This window comes from Mastigoproctus giganteus, chromosome 9 (assembly GCF_048544385.1).
Source record: "Mastigoproctus giganteus isolate SK-2022 chromosome 9, ASM4854438v1, whole genome shotgun sequence".
NCBI classification, from domain to species: domain Eukaryota; kingdom Metazoa; phylum Arthropoda; class Arachnida; order Uropygi; family Thelyphonidae; genus Mastigoproctus; species Mastigoproctus giganteus.
Window position 1 is genome coordinate 84,334,862 of NC_143583.1, and position 21,960 is coordinate 84,356,821.

The following is a 21,960-nucleotide window of genomic DNA, read 5'->3' on the forward strand; positions in this document are numbered from 1 at the left end:
GGAGTGAATATTTTCACTTTGCCTGCAGCATTATATTATTTCGGTACTTAGAGTTTCATTCCGCTTAGGTGAACTGTAAAACATTTTGAAGCGCCAAGCGTTTTTTATGGCATCCAGCCAATAGTTGTGCAAGCAGAATTTGAAGTCTTTCTTCTAGGATTCATATTTCAATGGAATTTTGGGCGTTAAATCTTATGTGATAGACTTAAGATAACCGAAGAACAAAGTAATCCACTTTCTGGAGTATTCCCTTCCCCTTCTACAGTAAATATATTGAATCGAACGGCACTACAAAACAATTCAGCGAGAACATCGTTCTTGTGGTGAAAACCGATAGACGCAAAGAAAAATAAACGTAATAGTCTTCTCAGATGTCGGGTTGAAGATCCAACAAGCCTATAAAATATGATGGAAGAGGATACAAGTTAGCTTGTCGTAGACATGCGTCATGGATTAGGACCAACAGAGCATAAATTATCAGCTGTCGTAGGGAACCTGGTTAAAGAACAGTCCAAGGAATCTAGCTACAATACCGATCTCTCTCTCTCTTGTGTGCGTGCATGCGTGCGGGTTCGGGGCTCTTTCGCAGGTAAACAAGAAAGTTTGGAAGTGGTTCAAGAAAACAGCTAATCACTTTGTCACAGGCAAAAATCGTGGATTTGGAGTGTGTCCAAAAACGCATACCCAAAGCACAACTTAAGATGAACACCATCCAACAACCTCGTCTATAGCCCTGTCACAAGTGCGTACCAAACAACTTAATTACACAAGATCATCTTCGAGAAGATAAATTCATTACGCTGTGTATTTCAGACGTACTTGTAATGGACGCCATTTGTAAAATCTATCCTCAAACCAGTTAATTGTGGCGAGCAAATAAACAGAGTCGCTAAATATTGTGTTAACGGGAAACAGTTTTAGTTCGGGCGAAAAACTTTTCGGACAGGCAACGCTGCGAAATGTCATTTCCCCTTGGCTTTTAGTTAATAAGTGTCATGTAACCGAGTATTTTTCACCTTCGTGACTTACTTAAAAAACTGTATATTCCTTATTAAGTGGGAATGATTAATGTATATTGACAGTATCGAACAACAATCCTTTACTTAGCATGCATCCAACCAAACAAAAATTAATGTTTAATTACTTCTCAAAAGTGATTGATTGACGACCTGCAAAACGATTTTTTTCCATGTTCGAACTGAGTTGTTCAAGCAGCTTCGTAAGTCCATATCAACTACCGCCCTTATTGTTCATTTTTTCTCTTTTTCAAAATTTTTCTGCACTCCCAATGGCGTTCTTTAGCGCCTGTGTTATACTTGGCTAAAGAGGTCCCAAAGTTGCCTTGTAATTACTGCCATTGCGGATAATAGTTCATTGGACTAATGAAGAATCTGAAATATTAGAATGGCATTTAATCTTTATACATCATCTATGGTCGATGCTGGAAGTCCAGAAACCTCTGTATTGGAAATTTCTTCCATTTTTATAACTTTTACACTTATCTTTCCGCTTTGCTGGACGTCGATGTGTGCCAGTCTGCTTTTTACTCTTGCAGGTAGAGATGTATACGATGTCCCAAAAATTTTATACTTTAACAGATCGAACGTATGGTCAATAATTAAAAAAAAGGTGACATTTGGTACGAGAAGCAGATGATGATGACATGGTTTACTATAGCAGAATTTTGACATCCAGACGCCTTTTACAGCCTTTTACAGCAATCAACCACTGAATATAGGTTTCTCTACTGCGATAGAAGCTCAGGCCTCCTCACTTTTACAGTAAGGAGTCCCGTGCCGTTTTCTGAGTTCTTGAAGCCCATTCGTTACCTAGTTTTTTCGGTAACGAGTTCCACAGGTAGAAAGCTGCTGGTGTTGCCCTCGTGGGTAGCGCACCGTCCTCCCCACATTGGGTGGAAAAGGCCAGAGTTCGAATTCCTGCGTGAGGAATTTTTATGGACCTTTTCCACAACGTGGCTGAGTTAGTCCGTCTCAGGCGAGGGTAGCATGGTTTTTTTATCTCCCGGAAACTTGGGTTTTTCGTCCAGAAAACAGAAGATCGACCACAGAACACATGCAATTTACAGACATTGTACACAGAATAATATGGCCCTAGTTGCTGATGCTCCTAAGACCTTATAACAACAACAACTGCTTGTCTTAAATCAGCAGGAATCTGCATACTCTTTTCGGTTCCATTCATTTTCTGCAAAAGGTATCATAAAGTAGGCCTAACGCTTCAACAGAATTGTGCTGATGAATACAAACAATAGATGATTCCAAGATGTTCACATATCAGTGCCAGTAATCCGTGAATGTAAAGAAGAACAGGCAGTGTCCATACTGTTCGCATGAACGTGGGATTTTGGTAACCAACATAAGCTGTTATGTCGGTTCATTATTCTCTTATTTTCGGTTCTCTAAACTGTAAATTAAAATTTTTATTTGGCAGCTTGATTTTTAATACAGTATTTCCTTGAATGAAGGTGGTAATTGAAATCTCTTCAAAGTTACATGTAATTTGCAGCACCTCTTTTAACGTGGTATTATTTGTTTAATTTTGTAAATAATTATAACAATTATAATTATATACATGTATTTCCGCTTGAGCCCACGGCTACTTCAGCCGTGGAGACTTTGAAACAGATATATTAGAGGGAGACCGGATTCAATAGAAATTTTGCATTTATGTCTATAATGAAGTTATTTTATGCGTATAATGATAACAAAATGCATATGCAATTGAGATTGCTCTTTTATAATTGTAAATATACCTTTAAAAGAGCTGTAAAATTTATCTTACAGTATTTCATCATCATCAGTCATTTTCAATCCACTGCATGATGAAGGTCTCACCAGCAACTTTCCAGTTCCTTCTCTTTTGTGCAATGGCCATCCATTTGCTACCCGCGAACTCGCGAATTTCATCTGTCCATCTCCGTTGTTGTCTTCCAGGTTTCTTCTAGCTCCTCTTGGGTACCATTCTGTTATTTTCTTAGTCCATCTGTCATCAACATGTCTTCGAGCTATGTGTCCTGCCCAAGACCCTCTCAGTTCTTTAGTTTTGATAAGAATGTCCTTTACTTGATTCATGTGTTGCCTAATTCATGTGTTTTCCCTTCTTATCTAACAGTGTTTACAGTATTTATACTTGCACAACAACGCATTGTCAATTTAACCCACGTGTGGTCAATTGTAACACATAGATAGATAGATTTATTCTTCAAAAAATCATACAGTTGTTGGGGCAGTATCATGGAAAAACAGAATTTTACTTTGTTGTGGAAAGAACGCCATGACATTTCTTGGCCTGGTCGCTAAAGCAGAACAATAGTAGGCGGTAAATTTAAATCATTACAACTGACCACAGACTCCCCCGCTTACTTTTGAGAATCCAGTATACATTTTCTCTGCTGCTCTTAATTCTATTCATATAAATGCTACCTTAGTGATTTTCTTGACGATCGTGCAAATGTTTGCATTATCCTCACCTGTTAATCTGTGAAATCTCCGACCCTATGATTATTCATGTTTGGAATTCTAACGTCAGTCTCAGCCCTTTCAAGAAATCTCGAAATCATTAATCTTGTTAGTGGCTCACTTGCGAATTCCCTTCTCCACCTTCTTTACATCGGCAACCTTCCGGTGGGTGGGTTGAAAAATATTAATAATTAGCTGAACTGCCCAGAATTTTCCAGAAAAATTCAATATTTCCTGCTCGGGACGCATATCGCTTTATAAATCGTTTTGAATAATTTCTAAGTTATGTTGAAGTTCAAAGGTCTTCTTTATAACATATTTTTATCGTTTTGAAACATTTATTAAGTATTCGCCCCCATGACTAGTACAAACGTTGTGATTGCCTTCGAGATGTGAAGAGGTTTTTAGGGTGAACGTGCATGTTTTTCTTTCTTTCCCGAAAACGTAGGTTTTTCATCCTGGAAAGAGATAACCTTGTCATAGAATGCACGCGATTTACAGACAGGATCAAAAACAGTTAACCGAAAAATATTAGTGTTCTAGAGGGGAAAAAAAAAGAAGGGCAATTTTTTTCTATCAAATTTGAAATGTAAATATGAAAAAATGAAAATACTTTTCTAATATACAATTTAAATTGTATTTGCTGGTCAGTAAATATTTATATACGTGGAACTATTAACACACATTTCTTGAGATTGCAAGCTGCCATTGATGCGATGAGCTGTAAAATAGTTTCTCGTACAAATAGATCGCAATAGGACGTGTTGTCTGTAGGTCACAGATGTTGCAGAACACTTTCCTAGTAATCCGAGTCCATTATTAGTGCCCGAAAGCCTGGTGGTCTTTTAATGTTAACGTGGCTGACATTTAGGCCTACCAGATACAAGATTCTCAGGTCCAAATGCAGGAACTGGTAGGTGGTTGTCAATAGGATCTTCACGCGTTTTCACTTTATTGTTTGGCCGTTATATTCAGCTGCATTTTAACGAAAGTGAGGGGAGAAAATGCATATCGGATTAATCATCCGTTCCGACTGCTTGCGCATCTTCTAATTAAGGCATTCTCTATTTAATATTAACATCAAAGGACATTAATTATTACCGTTCAGGTGTGCCAAAGTGTTGAATAATTCTTTGTTGCACGAAGTGGTACGGACAATAATTAACTGTAAGTAAATTAGAACCACTTGTACTCTCCCAACGGCATATTGTAGTGAATTATCTACAAGGTCTTGCCTCTAACTTTGTTTGTTGTGACTGAAATCCGAATTCAAAGACTCCAGCACACTCAGAATAAAGTGTCGTGGAAAACTCGCAGTTAGAATATACAGCAAATGTATGTAAATTTTACTTATTTCGTTTTAATTAATCTTTTCATTTTTGATGTAATCGTGATTAATAGAAGACCTTGTGTGGTGTAACGTTTAGTGTGTGAGATCGATGATCCGGAGATCGCTGGTTCGAACCTGCACTACCCAACAAAATTGAGAACCGCGTTTTCAGCTGGTGGGTGCATTATAAAGAGTAACTGGCCAGCTAATCCTGCTCGGACTACGAGTAGCAGCAGGAGTTTTCAGGGACTCTTAGAATAGAATGTTTATATTGCAGCATGATCTACTTGCTAACTCAGTACTGAGCTACAGACTCATCAAACATAATTCCAACTTTGTCTATCGGTAAAAGCTACCTTACATATAGCCTACCTTTAAATGCGGTTATATACAGAAAATTGCTTCTACAAAAATTATATGAAATAATGTCCAGTTAGTGCCACAAGATGGTAGTAAGTGAGCTATCTCACGTAGAGGATGATAACAGTGCCGATTTTAATTGAAGTCTTTTCAAAAAACCACCAATTCACGGATTCGAAATCAGTGAATTGGTGGTCATCCGATTCAGTGTGCTTTTAACTATATGTATATTCGTAGCATACAATCGAATAACTGAAAATATTAATTATAAAATATTTATTGTATGATGACAGTCCGACCAGATGAAGTCCTTTGATGTCGATTCGTAATCTATTTCTATCATTATTTTTATCAGAAATATGATCCGTCTTCGAATATCTTTTCTTCCAGAACAAATTCTACATCTTGGACAAAGGTTCCATATGATTTACCCCACTACTCTTTGACTGTTCTGTCTGTATCCATGCTTTTATATTGATTTTATGAACAAATATTTCTTTTCTAAGAAAATAGCGCTTGCATGTGACAGCAGCGTTATGTGGATTGACTTTTCTGATGGGTCGTCCAATCGTCATAACAGAGTGTGTAGGAGCAAAAACTTGCATCTGTGACGAAGCGTCAGATGAATTCTCTTTCATGTGTGAGGTGGCCTATTGGGTGGCAGCTTAATCGGACATTTCCTTCCGCTGATCTAGCGTCACATATTTGTGCATGTTTCAAATTTCATTGTCATTTAAATGTGGACCATAACTTCTTTTAATTGGCTATTTCATGATGGCAACTTCTTAAATTACAATCTGTTAGAAAAGCCCTCTTCTTTGAGAAATTCTCCTGAATATGTAACTGTCGAAATTCTGATGAAATTATACAATAATATAAACACTTAAAATTTCATGCACTTACTGTACATTTTGAATGGGTGTAGATACAATCATTAGTGTTATGAAATTGCCCATGAAACCGGTAAATTAATTTTGACAAATGGGGGCATCAATGTGGTATGGTACAAATTGCGTGTGTTTTGTGATTAATTTGTCTGTTATGCTGGATGAAAAACCCGAATTTACGTACAGCTCTCGTCCGAGACTGACTAAGTACTTCGAGAAGGACGCAGCTGTAATCTCTTGATAGAGAATTCATGTCATGTCGCTAAATACCAACAACAGGAATCCAAATTGTCTGGTTATGCAGCGTTAGTGAAGTTTAACCGCTTTTAAACTTTGTGAGTATCACTATTAATCTCTAAATCGTTTATTCTATTCGAATTTTTTTGTGGAAATATAAACGCACTACTTTTACACTAAAATTTAAGTTTATTGAACGCCATCTCCTTGGCCCAGTGCACGCAACTCCCTTAAGAACATTGACTGACATCAAAAGATGTTCTACTTTTGACAGTACCGTGATCAGACTGTAAACTAGCCAGGTGGTTTTAATGGACTTTTCTTTCTGCATAATAAATGTTACCTTAACTCCTAGCTTCAGATTTTAATCCGTTATAAATTGTAGCACATTACATTTTACTACCTTCAAACTTAAGGTTTGCTTTAGCAGATGACGTAATTCAACTTCTTTCAAAAATATAAAATCTTTCGACATTGGCTAAAGACAGAGAGAGAAAATGTATCAGTTTGTCAAACCTCCTTTCATCTTTGAAACCTAAAACTGATGACCTCGTTAGAGTACCACGATAGCTGTGATTTCTGGTAACCAACTAATGGTGTCTCCAGTTAAGTCTTATGGAGGAGATGTTTTTTTTATTTGTTTATTTATTTATGTTTTATATGAAAAGTTTAAGGTGTGATCAGCACTCACATCCTCCGAGACATGCCCACCTTCTGGCCAACACGAACAACTCGATCAACAGCTTATCATACTAAAAGCATCACCACAGACCATCCCAATCGATTGTATCAGATTTGTCCGGGTGCCAAACAGCCTGTTGTGCGTTTCTTTTCCATCATGAATATTGCATAACGACCAAGGAAATGGAACAATACGTGCACTACTGGAAAACAAGCGAGATCATATCATGCGTGTGTTCTTCGTTTCATTTTTTCTTTGTCGGATGGACTCATAATGCTGGCGAAATCATACTTTGCCATAGTTGAACAACTTTTATTTATGAATCAATCAATTAATAATCAGTTTATTACAAATTGCTTCACGACGACAGCTGTCAATTAGAGGCTGCCATTTATACTATACAAAAAACTACACTGGCTTCCAACATGCATCTGAACACCTCCACATCCACCGGAAGTGATGGTTAATTGCAGAGGTAGGGGGCAGCACTAGTTAAAAGTACGATATATAAAAGGCTTGCACACCCAAAAACAAGAAGACGGAACAAAACGGGACCTATATTCTCTTCACCCTAACATTAATCCTTACATAAGCATTGCTCAGTTGCCGAAGTACCACTGTATTGTTTAGCAACTGACCAATAACAGCTTTCCTCAGTTACGTACATTTGTTTATGGGGATTAAAGGAGATAATAGAGTATAGATCCCTTCACAGGAGGTGTCCTGCCAGATAGCAAGAAGAATTGGACCACATACAAAATACACTGTTGAAAACATCGCACGCCAATGGAAGACAGAAGGAAATCCGACCATTTATTCATACCATATTGACATCCCCACCCCAAGACTATGTCGACAGTTAAAACGGATAGTAAGAGGATCTTACAAATATATCCTTTATGAATTGACTCGAGATACAGTTCATTTATTTGGTAATAAAGAGGTTGCTGGCCTTCGAATATAGAGTTCTCAGATGGCTCACCACGTGGTCCACTGCCCTTTCTTAGTTCCCCGAACATCCATCTCTGCTAATCTGTGGTCCACCATGAGAAAATGTATTTGCAAGCAAGATAATTGCTCCAAATATTAACCCATTTCTATCAATCTCAGGATATTGACATAACTCCCTTTCATTATATCAAATTTATATTCCCACTCAACAAAATATATCAGAGACACCTACAAGTTTCTCTATTGAGTAGTCGCAATCACAAAAGAAAAATACACGGAAACACCACATCCAGCAATTGACCCAATAGTGGAATCCAAGGACTATTGACATTTTGAAGAGATCCTAATTTTTGTTGAAGGTTAATACTATAAATAAAGGTATCAAATTCAGATACTACATGTCCTAGTGGTAATAAAGGATCGAAAGGATTATTATTTTTTTCAAAAGAAGAGTTTCTACGTTTATATTAAACAACATCTGTAGAATGAATCAGTATTTTCACTTCCAAATTTAAAAAACAAGTAAACGACGTATCAGCTCAATATCCACCTGTTTTTCAATTGTACTATTAACTTTAAAAAACTGCATGTATTTGCCCCATCAAGCGTACGATATTATTATATTTCTTCATGAGGACAAAAGTGGAAGCTTTCAAAAAATCTACGTTGTATTGCCTCATCCAACAAAAAAATCAGAAAAAAGTCAATGAACCACGATCACCCTTTCTGAGTAAGTAAGCGCAATCTACTTCAGCTATTTTTGTTTATCTCATTAAGACTCGTGTTCAGCTTGCATTTATACCAACTTGTTTACTTTTCTGCCTCGAAGAGAAAACAAAAATCTCTGAAACAGTCGTCGGAGTCTTTTCGTTTCGAGAGTATTTGGTTTACGCCCAATGTCATTAGGTAAAGAAGAGTAATAAGAGACGAGCAGCTTCCCCAAGTTTGGAAAGGGGGAATGGGGAGAGTAAAAGGCACTTAAGTGGTTTCCATTTCACAGAGCAGGATTCCATATGCTATGTATGCTGTATATCAGAACACAGGTATGCCGCTACTTCCCCCTGCTGCTCATTACGGAGCCTCGTGTCTCTAACCCAGAGCTGATCTTAACATTAACCGTGATATCCACAGGAAACTCATCAGGAAGGCATTTAAATGATAGTGAAGCTTCTCAGCAAATAATTTTATGGCTAATTTAATCGAGTAAGGAAATAACAAGTGATGCATCCAAGGTTCCATTAATTTCTTATTGATCTTCTCACCATTATCCTCTGCTTGATCATAGTCGGTATTGGGAGTGGGACAAAGCAGTTTTTAATGAACCCCAACGTTCTTTTAAAGAAGTGTACACTTTTAATCATTTACCTGTGTAGAAAAGTAAAGAGAGAGAGAGAGAAAGAAAAAATCGCTTGGGATAAGTCTTAAAGTCACTCTGGTTAATTGATTTAAACATTTCATTCATCCCACCCCTTCACTCCCAAGTCTTGGGTAATGGTTAAGAGAAAGAATGGAAAAAAAAAAAAAATAAAATAAAAACATAGCCCAAAAGAGAGAGAGAAAGAGAGAAATTATCTGAGTGGCTTAATCGGATACCCTCTAACTGCCCGTTTGTGTATCTGAAGCCGTGTAGATAGTTTGGTGCGTTCGGCAGGCCAAATCTGGGCCCATGTGTACAAACACGGGACATGATATATCTAAAATACCGGGGCTGTCTGAGTATTACTCCTTATATCCTGACTCCGAGAAGAAAACCTTATACCATGGTTTAACAGGAGATTTTTCTAAATCCTCTACGGAGTTGTCAGGCTCCTCTTGTCCTCCGAGCAGCCTAGCAGGGAGTCGCCAGCAACTATATTGATCACTTCTAGTAACCCTCTCCTTTTATTCTTTTCCCTCCCCTCTTTCTAGGTGGATTTCGCACAAATGTTCGAGGCTAAAGACTTCTTGGCCTGTTGGCTGAAGTTTTTACCTTTAAGTGTTGTGTAAGAAAAGGACAATTTTTCTGGAATGGTTCTACCTTTATATCATTTGACCATTTGCATCTAGTGTGTAAAACCTGTGAAAGCGTATAAAGAAAATAAATTTAGATTGGATAGATAGATCGATAAAGACGGAACGAAGGAGTACGCCAATATGTTGCTAATCAAGATTGTTTGAGTGGAAAGAGATATCTTGTATAAGAAAATGTTCTTCTAGGTCCTCATATAGACTGTACACTTTCGAAAAGTTACAAAACTCGTTTATAGCGAATATAATGAAGGCTTACCAATCATTTGTTTTGTCTGAATTTAAGGAAATGGGAAAATAAATTTATGCAACGCGTACTTTCTTGCTGTCACCAAATCTCATATTGATCACCCCTTCCTTATGTACCAATCCCTTATTGATCACTACTTTGAGATGAATACCAAGGCTAGGCTTTATTTGAAATACATTTGAAGACCAATTTAAAGATCTAAAGCAAAACTTACACAGTAAAGTAAAGCAAGTAAAAAAAGTTAATTTAAACTCCAAGAAATTGTCTGCTCAACATTTAGAAATACTGAATCCTATACATCTGTTTTAAAGTACCGCATGTACATTATTCAAAGCCCGTCTATTTATGCAAATTATTCTATTATTTACAAGTGTTAATCGAATTATTATTGACTATCTTTCATAAATCTGTTACGAATTACAGATTTATGACGTTCGCAGTCATTATAAGTAAATCAAATAACGGTTTGTAGTAGTACAGGCAACTGTCGCTAGGGGGAGCGCAGAAACATTTCGAAAATTAGTCGTTGAAATTAATGGCTTTGGCTAAATGAAAACTGAGAAGAAGAACAAAATATAAATAAATAAAATAAGCTAAATGTAAGCTGTACGTTGAGTTGACTGAATAATCAGACCATCTAGGAAAAATGTATACACTGTTTAAAAAGAAATGCGTATCGTCCAAAGAGAGCATAAGGTATATGCAAAGCATTCTTTCTGTATAGTATGCCAAATGTATTAAGATGAGTTGCTTTCCGGTGTATACGTTGTAATAAACGATTGAGAAGGAAGAGAAATTTTCTTCCCTCTTCTATATATCACCAACATTCCTAGAATGATGCATTCTGCAATTTAAAAAACATAGCTTAGCAGCGTCTCGATTGCTTAACCAGTTTGTTGTGGTAGACTAATGACAAACTACAATTACTGATGTCGGTGCTTTCTTCTTTCCTTTACTCTCTCATACCTAAACGCAAAGAATAAATCAGTAACAGTGTTGTCGACTTTTAATGGGAGCAAAGACATTGTGCAGATTCAGACGGGAATCAATGTGTGTTGTCTGCGCCAGTGGTACAGATGAGCAAGATATGCCATCGCCACTGTATTGGTTAGACAAATGGAACGGGTCGGGTTTCCTAGAGAAGGAGGGGGGTGGGGGTATTGGGCACAAGGTGAGGCGGAATCGATGTCAGGGAGCTGATGGCCACGGCTGTTGGCAGCCCTCACGTGCCGCCACCGAGTCACCGAGTTCCAGCGGCCGGCATTGACAGGTGGATGATTTATCACAGTGCGCAGGCAGGCAGCCTCAATTTGTATTGGGCTACGACTGCTGCATTCAGATGGAGATGAATGGAGGGGCTGACTCGCATCTGGAAACTGAAATACAGTCATTAGTCGGCCCTCAGTGGAGGCTGAAACCTAAGGAAAAAAAAAAAAAAAAAAAAGCCATCGCAGCGTGGGAGGCATGTATATGTATTACACGTGCACAAAAGGGCAAACGAGGAATTTAAAAACGGCGTTCCATGCCCCGGCATGTCAAAGAGTAGCCCGTTATTAAATTCAGCTCTGGATGCCACATCCGGGCATTTCAGATTTGATATGCTGCATCAGTCAACACCCTGGTTAGTCGTTTCGACTGCCGCTTCGTATTTTTGGACTCTTCATTGTCCGACTCTCCCGGAGATTGTACGGCGTGTTCGAGTCGTGGTTCGGTGTGTACAGTCGGCGTTGAAAAGTTCATAATGTCCTCACCTCCGAAACTCTGGGAGGAAACTTCGCAAAATGCCATCACCGAACGTTTTCCACCCCTCCTCCTTTTACTCCCCCGTAACCCACCCACCCACCCCCACCCCGCCCAGCATTCTGAAAGTTGTCCTTTGTCGTGTGTGATTTTCTTGAGAAGCCCGTTTGCAAAGAGGCGAAGACGGAAGCACTACGACAATAGCGAGCGATATGGAGAGCCAAGAATGGCATGGAGTCAAGCCGCCGTTAGCGGCGGGCGTTCGCGAGATGAGCCGCATACGATGGCGCGATATTACCATATGGAGAATAGGTGTCTGGATGGGGGTCGTAACGGCCTGCCTCGACTGTGACTGGGACGGCTGGCACGGACATAAAAGCTCTCGAGCTGCGGGAGCAAACGGTCTTATCGCGCAGCTGGCGAGACACAGGTGATGCCTGTTAGTATGTAAATCACATGGCACGGCGGTATTGTGAGTCGAACGACGACGCCGAACCACCTCTACCTGGCTCTAAAGCAGTCCGCTATCGCCAGCCTGATCAGAAGCCTCCCGTTTCGGAGGAGTAAGTGGAATACAGGCGGGCGCATTAAGGGTGAAGTTAATAAGTCGGGGTAGGCGGACCACCGCGTGCTGAACATCTCCTCTGACCTGTGTGGAAGGCCACAGAGGACCAAAAGCGGTGCGTTTTATCGTTCCGGCAAGCGGTTTTTATTGTGAACTCTGTAATCATACGAGCTGCTTCCAGCAGGCGATATGCAGTTGGGAAGGATATGAAGAGACCCAAATGAGTAATTTATTTTTGTAGCGGACGGCTTACGCATGTGTACGGACCAGAAATAACAAGCTTCCGCCAGTATCCCTAACCTCTGCCAACGAACTTCCCTTTTATATTGGCTCTAAGATAAGATTACTACTTTAAATATGAATATTATTACAAAGCCAGAATGGCTGTGTATGAAATCCCTTGATAAACCAGGCAACGGGCACACCAAAAGGTAATAACTTTCCAAATGCCATCTTGGTTACCGAGAAATTGAGAAAATGTTGGATTTATAGTGTGGTGAATGTCTTCGCAATTTGGTCACTTAAATTGGGGTGCCAGCTTTCTTAAAAAAACAGTCCCAAACTTGTAAAAACAAGTCCTTGCTAAAATATGGACATCAAATGCGTTTAAACTCTATGGAGATTCAAAAATGGTTCTCGTCCCCAAATGGTTATCGTTTTATCAATCGAATTCTCAATGACACACAGCAGTTAATGAATTTCTTCCGGGGCCCACAAATAAATTGTCCCTTCCCGGGGATTTCCTGTTTTCGGCTGCCTTACCTGTTTAAAGAGCAGCGGTTACAAAGTACAATTTTCTCATTAGATTAACAATCTTATCGACCAACGCCAGTCGACTTTTGTCAGAGAGATAAACGACGGATGACCTGGAAAATGTCTCACGCTGGCATTACAGTAAAAGCGTTCCCCCTAGACCCTGCCTGTAAACTCAGACAGGGAGGGAGGAGGCTGTGATATCCACTGCTACCCTACCGCGCTGAGTGAGTATATGTGTGTGCGCGCATATCGGTAAAAACCGCCACTTTGCCAGAGCCATACACCCATCGTTCGTCGGTGTCTGAGCGCGACCTTGAAGCAGAAGTTGTCGGCGACTGTAGCGCCACCTGGTACCTTATGTGGTAAACGCAATATCCGATGTGGTAAACGCGCATAAAGAAAGTAGTGATAAGAAAGTTTGGATAAAATTTCTATTTATACTATTTATATATATATTTGTATTTTTTAAACTGTTTTCTTGCTTACAGTGGGAAGAGGGGTGGGGGAAATACGAATAAAACACCGAGTATTATTCGTTTTACTTCGCGCAATATTTTATCTAAAACGCCTTATTTTAAAAGCTGCTTTTTAGTTGGTAATAAATGAACCTGCGCTATGAAATCGCAAGAGGTTGGAATCTTTCATCAGAGCCATCTGCCGGTGGGCGGTAACATCTGTCCACAGCAGAAGGTCATCCCGTCGTTCATGAAACGGTCAGGAATTCGTGTTCAGCGAACCACAACAGTAGAAGGTCTAAGGGAGGAGCAGCGGACAAAATGCCACCCTCCCACTTGTTCCTGTTCCAGTCCAGTGGGCCGTAGATGAAGACGCTATCAGATGTCGGAGACGGCCTGACTCAGGACAACGACTAATTCCCCCTAGACTGGCTGTGCTGTTAGCAGCCAGTGCAGGAATGGGGAATGCCAAGCGATACTGTACAAAACTGACGTTTCTTTTAAGCCCGGCTTTATCAGTGCCCTCTGTAGTTAACGTTCCAACACTTGTTTCTTATTGTACCCTCGCTTATAAACTGGGGGTGTGTGTAGTTTGTTATACCACCCATTCGGTAGTAAAAGGGAAGGGTGGGGAATGCCAAACGTAGTTCGAGGTTTGGTTACTCCGTGGCGCTGATAGGATCTTAATTGTGTCCAGTGTACTGCATGCCCTAGCGGTCAATCTCTTTGATCAGCAGTCCATAGTGTCTTGCTCTGACCAGTCTTGTTTGGCTGGATGGTTGCGATGCTGCACACAGAAATGTTAATGATCCGGGGATATACAGGAACTTATAGCCTGGCGTATTAGTGAGAGTTGGTGAGATGGATCCCTAGAAATTGTCGTCTACTGCTCTGTAATGGGGGAATGAGTTTTGCGTACTTCTTGAGAAAAACTGCACGTTGGTAAGACTTTTTTTTTTTTAATGTGTATAATAGTGGGATTTGTATTGTTTGCTAGTGTTTTTCTTTTAGTAATACGTTTAAATTTGAATAACAAAATTTAGAAATTCTGTGACACCTTTTGGAGTTATTTCAGATGAACTGGATGGGTGTGGTGAAGAATTCTTTGAAGTTTTCTAGAGCTCTATGTACTACACTTTGATGAAATAGGTTCACGTTATTTGCTGCAGCTGCGACGGACAATGTCTACGAAGATAGGAGTTCCAAATGTGGCCAGCAAGAATTCCTCTCCTGACGAATGACCCACGTGTTGAAAGCATGGGGTCAAAGTTGGCATTCTGCCCAGTCAGCGTGAAAATTGTGATGTCAGTCATACGTTCAGGGACAAATAAAAGGGACATGGAGCGTTCTGTAAATTACGCCAACATATCTGTTGTGATTAATGGAAGCCAAAACGGATGGCATGTGCTTCACCAACTATACATATAAGAAATTGAAAATTTAGCACTCTACTCTGCGCGCCTTTTATTTATTTTTTCTTTTCTTTTTTCCGTTTCCTCAATGGTTCCGTTATATTTCGAAGCGCTTGTTTTAGTATTGTCTCACTAATGTTCCTTACGTTTGAGTTCCTCATCAAATTTTGTTTTTACTCCAAATGGGATTTTCTGTTTTTCAACTCGTTTAGCAATAAAAAAATAAAGAAAGAAAGAAAAGAAATTTTTGTAGAAAAGGATTTTTAAAGGCTTAATAGGTTATATCAATAGTGTTCACGGATTTCTTACTTATTTTTCTTCATTTAGAAGGGAAGATTAAATTAAGTAACTTTTCTTGGATGTAGAAACATTATTCACGTTTGAACGTTTTATTTTTGTTTTATATTTATTTTTATCTGTCTCTCTTAAAAGTCTAGAACTTCTACAGCTTCTATCATCCTCTGTACTCTGTAATAATGAAGGAAATGAATTATGGGAAACACAACTGACCTGAGCTATTACGCTACCACAATCGCATTGCTAAACCTTTTTAAAGCCTAACGAGGCTTTGAAATAATTTCTATTATTATTATTATCTTTTTTTCCCGGTTACAGCCATTGAATAGAGAGTGTAGATACATATTCTATTATGAAACAGAAAATTATATTGTATCCAATTTTACATTATAAGTAACACTTGTTATCATAATTAATTGAAAAGTGACTAAAAATTCTCATATTTCCTCTTTACTCATCTCCCCAACCAAAAAATCCCATTTTTTATAAGGTTTCACTATCTTTACAGCTGTTTCGATATGCATTATTAGCTCTTCAGAAAGCGAGTAAATTTCGCAATGAATACAAAGTCAAGAATCCAGTTTGAACCTTGAACAGTTATCATCTTAGAACAAAAAAATTTATTATTTTGATTTTTGTGTTCATTGCCTTCCTCGAGTAAAGGACAACTACTTAGAGATGGTGTGTTCCTTCAAACAGGTAGTTCTAAGGTAAAATCTGCAACCTGCACAATCAGATTTAGGTCATGTGCTGGGTAGATTGGATCTTGTATTCATATTGATAGTTTCTTGTATAAATCGCGTTTGGTTTAGAGTGCATAATTGGTTGTTGTGTTTTGCAGTTTAATGCCGGTCTGACATTGGAAGTCATAGTCCCAGTTCATACAGTCTTTATTGTGTATTAAGTATTTGTGGGCAGATTTTCTTGTTCACCTCCCCCAAAAAAGGGAATAACTCACGGGGTGAGTCCTTAGTATTTCTGTCTAAGATCGACTAACTATAGTTCCAATTAAAAAGGCCTTTAAGGATTCCTTCAGTGTTTGAAGTGATCCGAACCCAAACTTTTCCAAACGAGTGACACACCTGCTTACTGCAACACGAGATTTTTACAGCAGAATGTGGAAACATCTTGTCCGCTTTGAAATTTATTTATTTATTCTGATATTAGAAGAATCACCAGCTGAATGACAGATTGGCTCGTTGAGCATCATCATCATCCTTGTTTCTTTGATACCAATTCAATCTTTTGGAAGATTCTCTACACGGTTGATTGAAGGTATTGACTGCTCTATTCTCTCAGATATTAAACTTTTTATTATTTTTTTTTAAAGAATGCTTTTGAAGGATTCCTTTAAAATTTGTCGTTGATTCCAAAGACTGTTTCTGTCTTTAAAGCTGTTACTCAGCTGGACACGATTTGGTTGAATATTTGGCATAGAATAATATTATAAGAAATTAAAGAAAATATTATAACAGTTGTATATCGCAAATAAAATTTCTGTTATTATATTTAAGAGTGTTGGCGAGCCAATTTTCATTCTGCTGCTTGCCAATGAAGGAGAAAATAATGCGGCCCTTTCAATATTACAGGTCGTTGTTCACTCGTATAGAAAGCGATTATCTGTATGCGGATACGAAAGATTAACAAACATTGATTAACCAAAGTTGTAAATTAGTATTTTATTTTCGAAATTATTTTTAACGATATTAAATGGATTATTTGATATTTTAAGTTCATTTGATTACAAAAAATATAGCTTTTATTTTATATAAATCAGTTTGAAACATCTTAAGAAAGTGAACACATCCCAAACTGAAATAATAACTTTGACTTGTAGTTTAGATGTTTAAACTTATTATTATTATTTTTTAAAGCTAGTCATCTGCACTAATTCAATAAAATACTCCATATTTAAACTGGTAACAAATGTAAGGTGGGAAAAAATTGTTTTTAAATACCAGCTTATCAATATAACATAATGACAAACCCTGAAATGATAAAAAGAACTTTGGTATCCACTTGATCATTTCCAGTATGTGTCTTTCACCACAAAAACACTGAAAGTTTGAAGTTTCTGCGCTGTACAATGCAAACCAAGCTAAGTTCTGTTTGTATCTGTGTGAACGTTGTAGAGGACATGGATGTATACAGTATGTATGAAGGTAGCTGCAAAGCTCGTGCCCTTCTGCTGTCGGTTGTGAATAATACATACTTCGATTCGGAATTTCTGAATTGTCCAGTCAGCGACAGAAATGCATACAAATATACTTGGAGTTAATGTATAGTTGATATGACGGTTCTGTGCCTTCTTCCTTCTTTCCAAGCTTTTTCCGTGGCGTGTTTTATTTCTTTGTTTTCTTACTTTTTCCTGTTGATCTATGTCGCTACTTTTCAACGATAGTTGCGGCAATATCGATTTTTCTTTATCACCTGTGAATATTTCGCAGGAGAGACAAATGGTGCATATAACAGTACATGTCATTTACGTATACTGTTGCTTCATAAAATTGGAAGTCGCTGCATTCCCAAGTTGCACGATATAAATCATTTCAGGTGCTGCGTACCTGAATCTGTAAATTTGCAATAAAAATGAATCTATGGATTTACAATAAAAATTGAATAAATTTGCTTTAGGATATCTTGATAAAGTGAAGATGCAGACAGTAAATATACTGAACACAGTGCACTAAAATTATGTATTTTACTACTTGCTTATACAATATAGTCATGATTTTTGGAGCATGCTTAGTCCTTATATTTTTGATTTCAGTCCCAACAATTTGTTTTGGTATCAAGACAACCAGCTTAAGGCAATTAGCTCAATATCTAGCGTACCCTAAACTATTGCTAGAGTAATACTGTTATTGTCAAGATCGTGTCAAGACTATTAAGCACCCGGATGCAAAGAAGGAAGTGCTGCCTGTTACAACTACATGAGATCCCAGTACTAGAGAGAGAATAGGATGTGCTCCGACTACTTCCAAAATGGGGGGTGGATCAGGGAAAAACATTCTAAAGTTTCACCGCTATACTAAAAGAACAGCTGTGAGCCTAAATACGTTCTTATACGTTGTTTTAAGTAGAAGACGAAAGAGACATCGCTGTCTAATACGCACCCATCCTCGTAGTATTCATTCACTCGTTTTTCATTGTATGAAACTCCGTTTGATGTAAGAAACGCGTCTTTTCTTATCGACATTCATCTTTGTCTTTGCAGATGGCGCTAAGATGCTGAACGATTGCCTAAAGTGTCCCCACTGTGACAGCGTGTTCAAGGGAAGCCAGGCTCTCCAAGTGCTACGAGATCATCTTAACACGGTGCACACAGGTGGCAGCACTGAGCAGAAGGCAGAAGTCAATACATTCAGTTGTACAAAATGCAGTGCCACGTTTTCCCAAAAGGAACAACTAGAAAAACACGAGATTCTTCACTCTTCTTCTGTTCAGGTAAATAAAGTTTCTTAAAAAAGTATAAGAACATAAACATATGAGGCTGTAGTAAAACTTTTCGCTATCTAACTTACTTTCAAGTCCGATCATTGCACCTGTAGACTGCTAGATTATCGATATGTAATGTGTTCCTAAATCAAGTTTTCTTCCATAAATAACATTCAAAAAGAACTGATGTTATTAACACGCACATTTAATTGGAAATGCTTAATCAACTTGTTCGTCTTACAAAGCGTAAAACCACTCTGTTCTCAAATGTCACTGAGTGTTCCTCATCTCAATTTAAATTGTAGATTACTGGTAGTTTGATTCTAGACGGATGTCCCAATGATAACTATCAGATATATTAGAACTGAGATGAGTAGCATTGAAAATGTCATGAACTCAGTGTCCCTACTGTCAGACTGAACTAATAGTTAAGCAAATTCTTATTGGCCGTTTCCCATTCTTCCAGTATCCGTAAAACGACTTTCATTTCGCTGTCTAACTTACAGGAACCATTAAATCTATCACGTGTTCTTGGAAATAATGCTAATTTTGATGAGCTGTTTCAATATTTAAAGTACGTCCATTTATATGACCATGTTTTAAGCTAAAGCCATTAAATAAATCATGAGCAGGCACATTTGGCACAAGAGGAGGCCTTGTGCCATTAAACTCCAACCAACAACAACCATACCACGTGTTCGAACCACGTGATCCCATAAAATATAGTAATATTCCTATAGTGTTTACTTTGTGAATTTTTCTGAACCAATGTACCATTGTGGGGTATAAAGCAGATTTTTATTTCAATACGAAAGAAATTTGGGCAACTTAGATAAATCGAAGTTTTTGACGCTCAAAAACATTCCTCACATTTTCTGATAATAGAAATATTTGGTTGCATATGCGGGGGTCAAAGATAGCGAACTTGTTGCTATGATCAGTTATAGTAATCGGGAAACATCCAGGGGAAAAAAAATTGAAAAGCGAATATTGTGTGGAATTCTAAAACTATGCTCTGTTATTAAAATAATTCGTCTCAGGTGTGATTTGAGGACTGAATTTCTTCTTTCTATCTAATAAAAATAAAACTTAATAATTACTGAAATGTTATTAGAAATAATTTCAAATCCTATTATGAATCTTTCATTTTTCTCAGCTCTCTTTAAAACTTAGAAACCACTTTATCTGAAAATGCACACCACAGCTCTGCTTGGGGTATAAGCTCTTGCATGCGAGTGCCATACTGGACTGAACTGTGAACAAAAATACACGGATATAAGTAAAAATGACGTGCTGATTAACAAACTAATCTTCTGATTTTGTTGTGTTTGTTTTATCATGTGTATCTTGGCTCACTGAAAACCAGATATTTAGGAAAATAAAAGATTCTTCTTCTGAAAAATTGAAAAATTAAAGCTCTGTTTGTTTCGAATGAAAAAGGCTTTGCTTTATAAAGATTTCGATTATAAAGGTATGACTTTATAAGGTGTTAGATCATTTGAATATAGACTATCTGCATACGGATAATATTCTCCTATCGATGCAGAGCTTGATGTAAGCAATGTCTCTTTGGTTTTTCTACAAAAACCGATTACAAGAGTAAAAATAATTTGAATTTGAATAATAGCAAATGCGCAGGTTCTGATAGCATTTCTTAAAACCTATCTGCAGATTTGCTAATTTTTCGTTCTCCACTAGTGTGTAAAACTTAAGGACCAGCCAGGTTTTCACCTGTAGCTTCTCATAGGAGTGGCCTGGGTATGGGAAAAGCATACCAAAGGAACCTCGTGAAGTACAGAAATGATGAAGGAAACAACACCGACACAACAACGGAAACAAAACGGTACAGGGGGACTTTATTTAAAAATGGCAACATAGCACTGGCTGCCATGATACAGATGCATCACTGCCAAAGATGGAACAAAGGGAAGAGGTGGTCCTCAGTAGGAAATATGGCCACCCCTAATGTCGATGCAGGCTTTGCATCGCCTGTCCATACTTAGAACAATGTTGTCGATAAGTTCTTGCGGTAACATCGTCCATTCCTCTGTCAGCGCCATCTTCAGCTGGTGAACATTTTCTGGTGGGTGTGGACGTGCCGTTCCACTAGGCGTTTCCCCAGAATGGGATTTAGATCGACGGAACGGGCAGGCCAATCCACACGAACAATGTCCCCACTTTCCAAAAGCATATCAACAGCTGCAGTGCGATGGGGTGTGGCGTTATCATCCATAAACACGAACTCGGGGCCAATGGCACCTCGGAACAGACGCACATGGAGAAGGATTACCTCAGTACAGTAGCGTGCACCGGTTAAACTACCGCCTTCCAGTATCTGGAGTTGTGTACGTCCATTCAAGATAATGCTTCCCCAGACGAGAACACCTCGACCGCCATATCGATCCCTTTCAGTAATGTTTTCGGGGTGATACCGTGTGCCAACCTCTCGCCAGATTAGCTGACGTCCAGAATCGCTGCTGAGACTGAATTTACTCTCATCAGTAAAGAGTACCTTACCCCACTGCGCTGCTTTCCAGTCCTTGTGTTCGATATACCACTGTAAACGGTGTCTCCGATGGGCAGGTGTTAAAGGGACACAGCGTACTGGCCGTCGGGCAAACAGTCCACCTTTGTGGAGTCGCCTGGCCACAGTAAACCGCGATATCCTGCGTCCTGTGCAGCTGGTTTGCAATGGATCTCTGTCTGGTATCGGTCCCGCTTGGCCTGTAGGAGTATATAGCGGTCATCATTTGATGTTGTTTTTGGTGGACGACACCAGTGGTCCTTCGAACAGCTGTACGTGTCGTTCTGAAGGCCGACCACGCACGCAAGACGATACTATGGGCGATACCGAACTCTGCAGCCACACTCCTCGCACTTCGACTTTCCTGGAGCTTCCCAATTATTCGACTCCGGGTAAAGTCATCCAGATGTTGTTTACTGGCCATTTCGTTGTCTGTAGCACTATATGAAACCAATCGAACATCTGTAACAATCGTGCTCACCATTCGGTAATTTGCACATAACTGCTGCTTTTATCTGTTTATGTGAGCCCCCTCATCACGATTCAAATTTTTGCATGTGCACCAGCTTTCTACTGAACAGCCACAGTTA

At 38.7% G+C, this 21,960-nt stretch overlaps 1 protein-coding gene across 1 annotated transcript in view; it reads left to right on the forward strand.

The window, feature by feature from the left end:
* Positions 1-21,960, forward strand: part of zfh1 (Zn finger homeodomain 1) — a 516,729-nt gene that overhangs the window by 468,449 nt on the left and 26,320 nt on the right. The window contains exon 5 of the mRNA XM_090381889.1: positions 18,626-18,855. Within this exon, the coding sequence (XP_090238015.1) occupies positions 18,626-18,855 (230 nt within the window). The remainder of the gene's footprint in view (positions 1-18,625; positions 18,856-21,960) is intronic.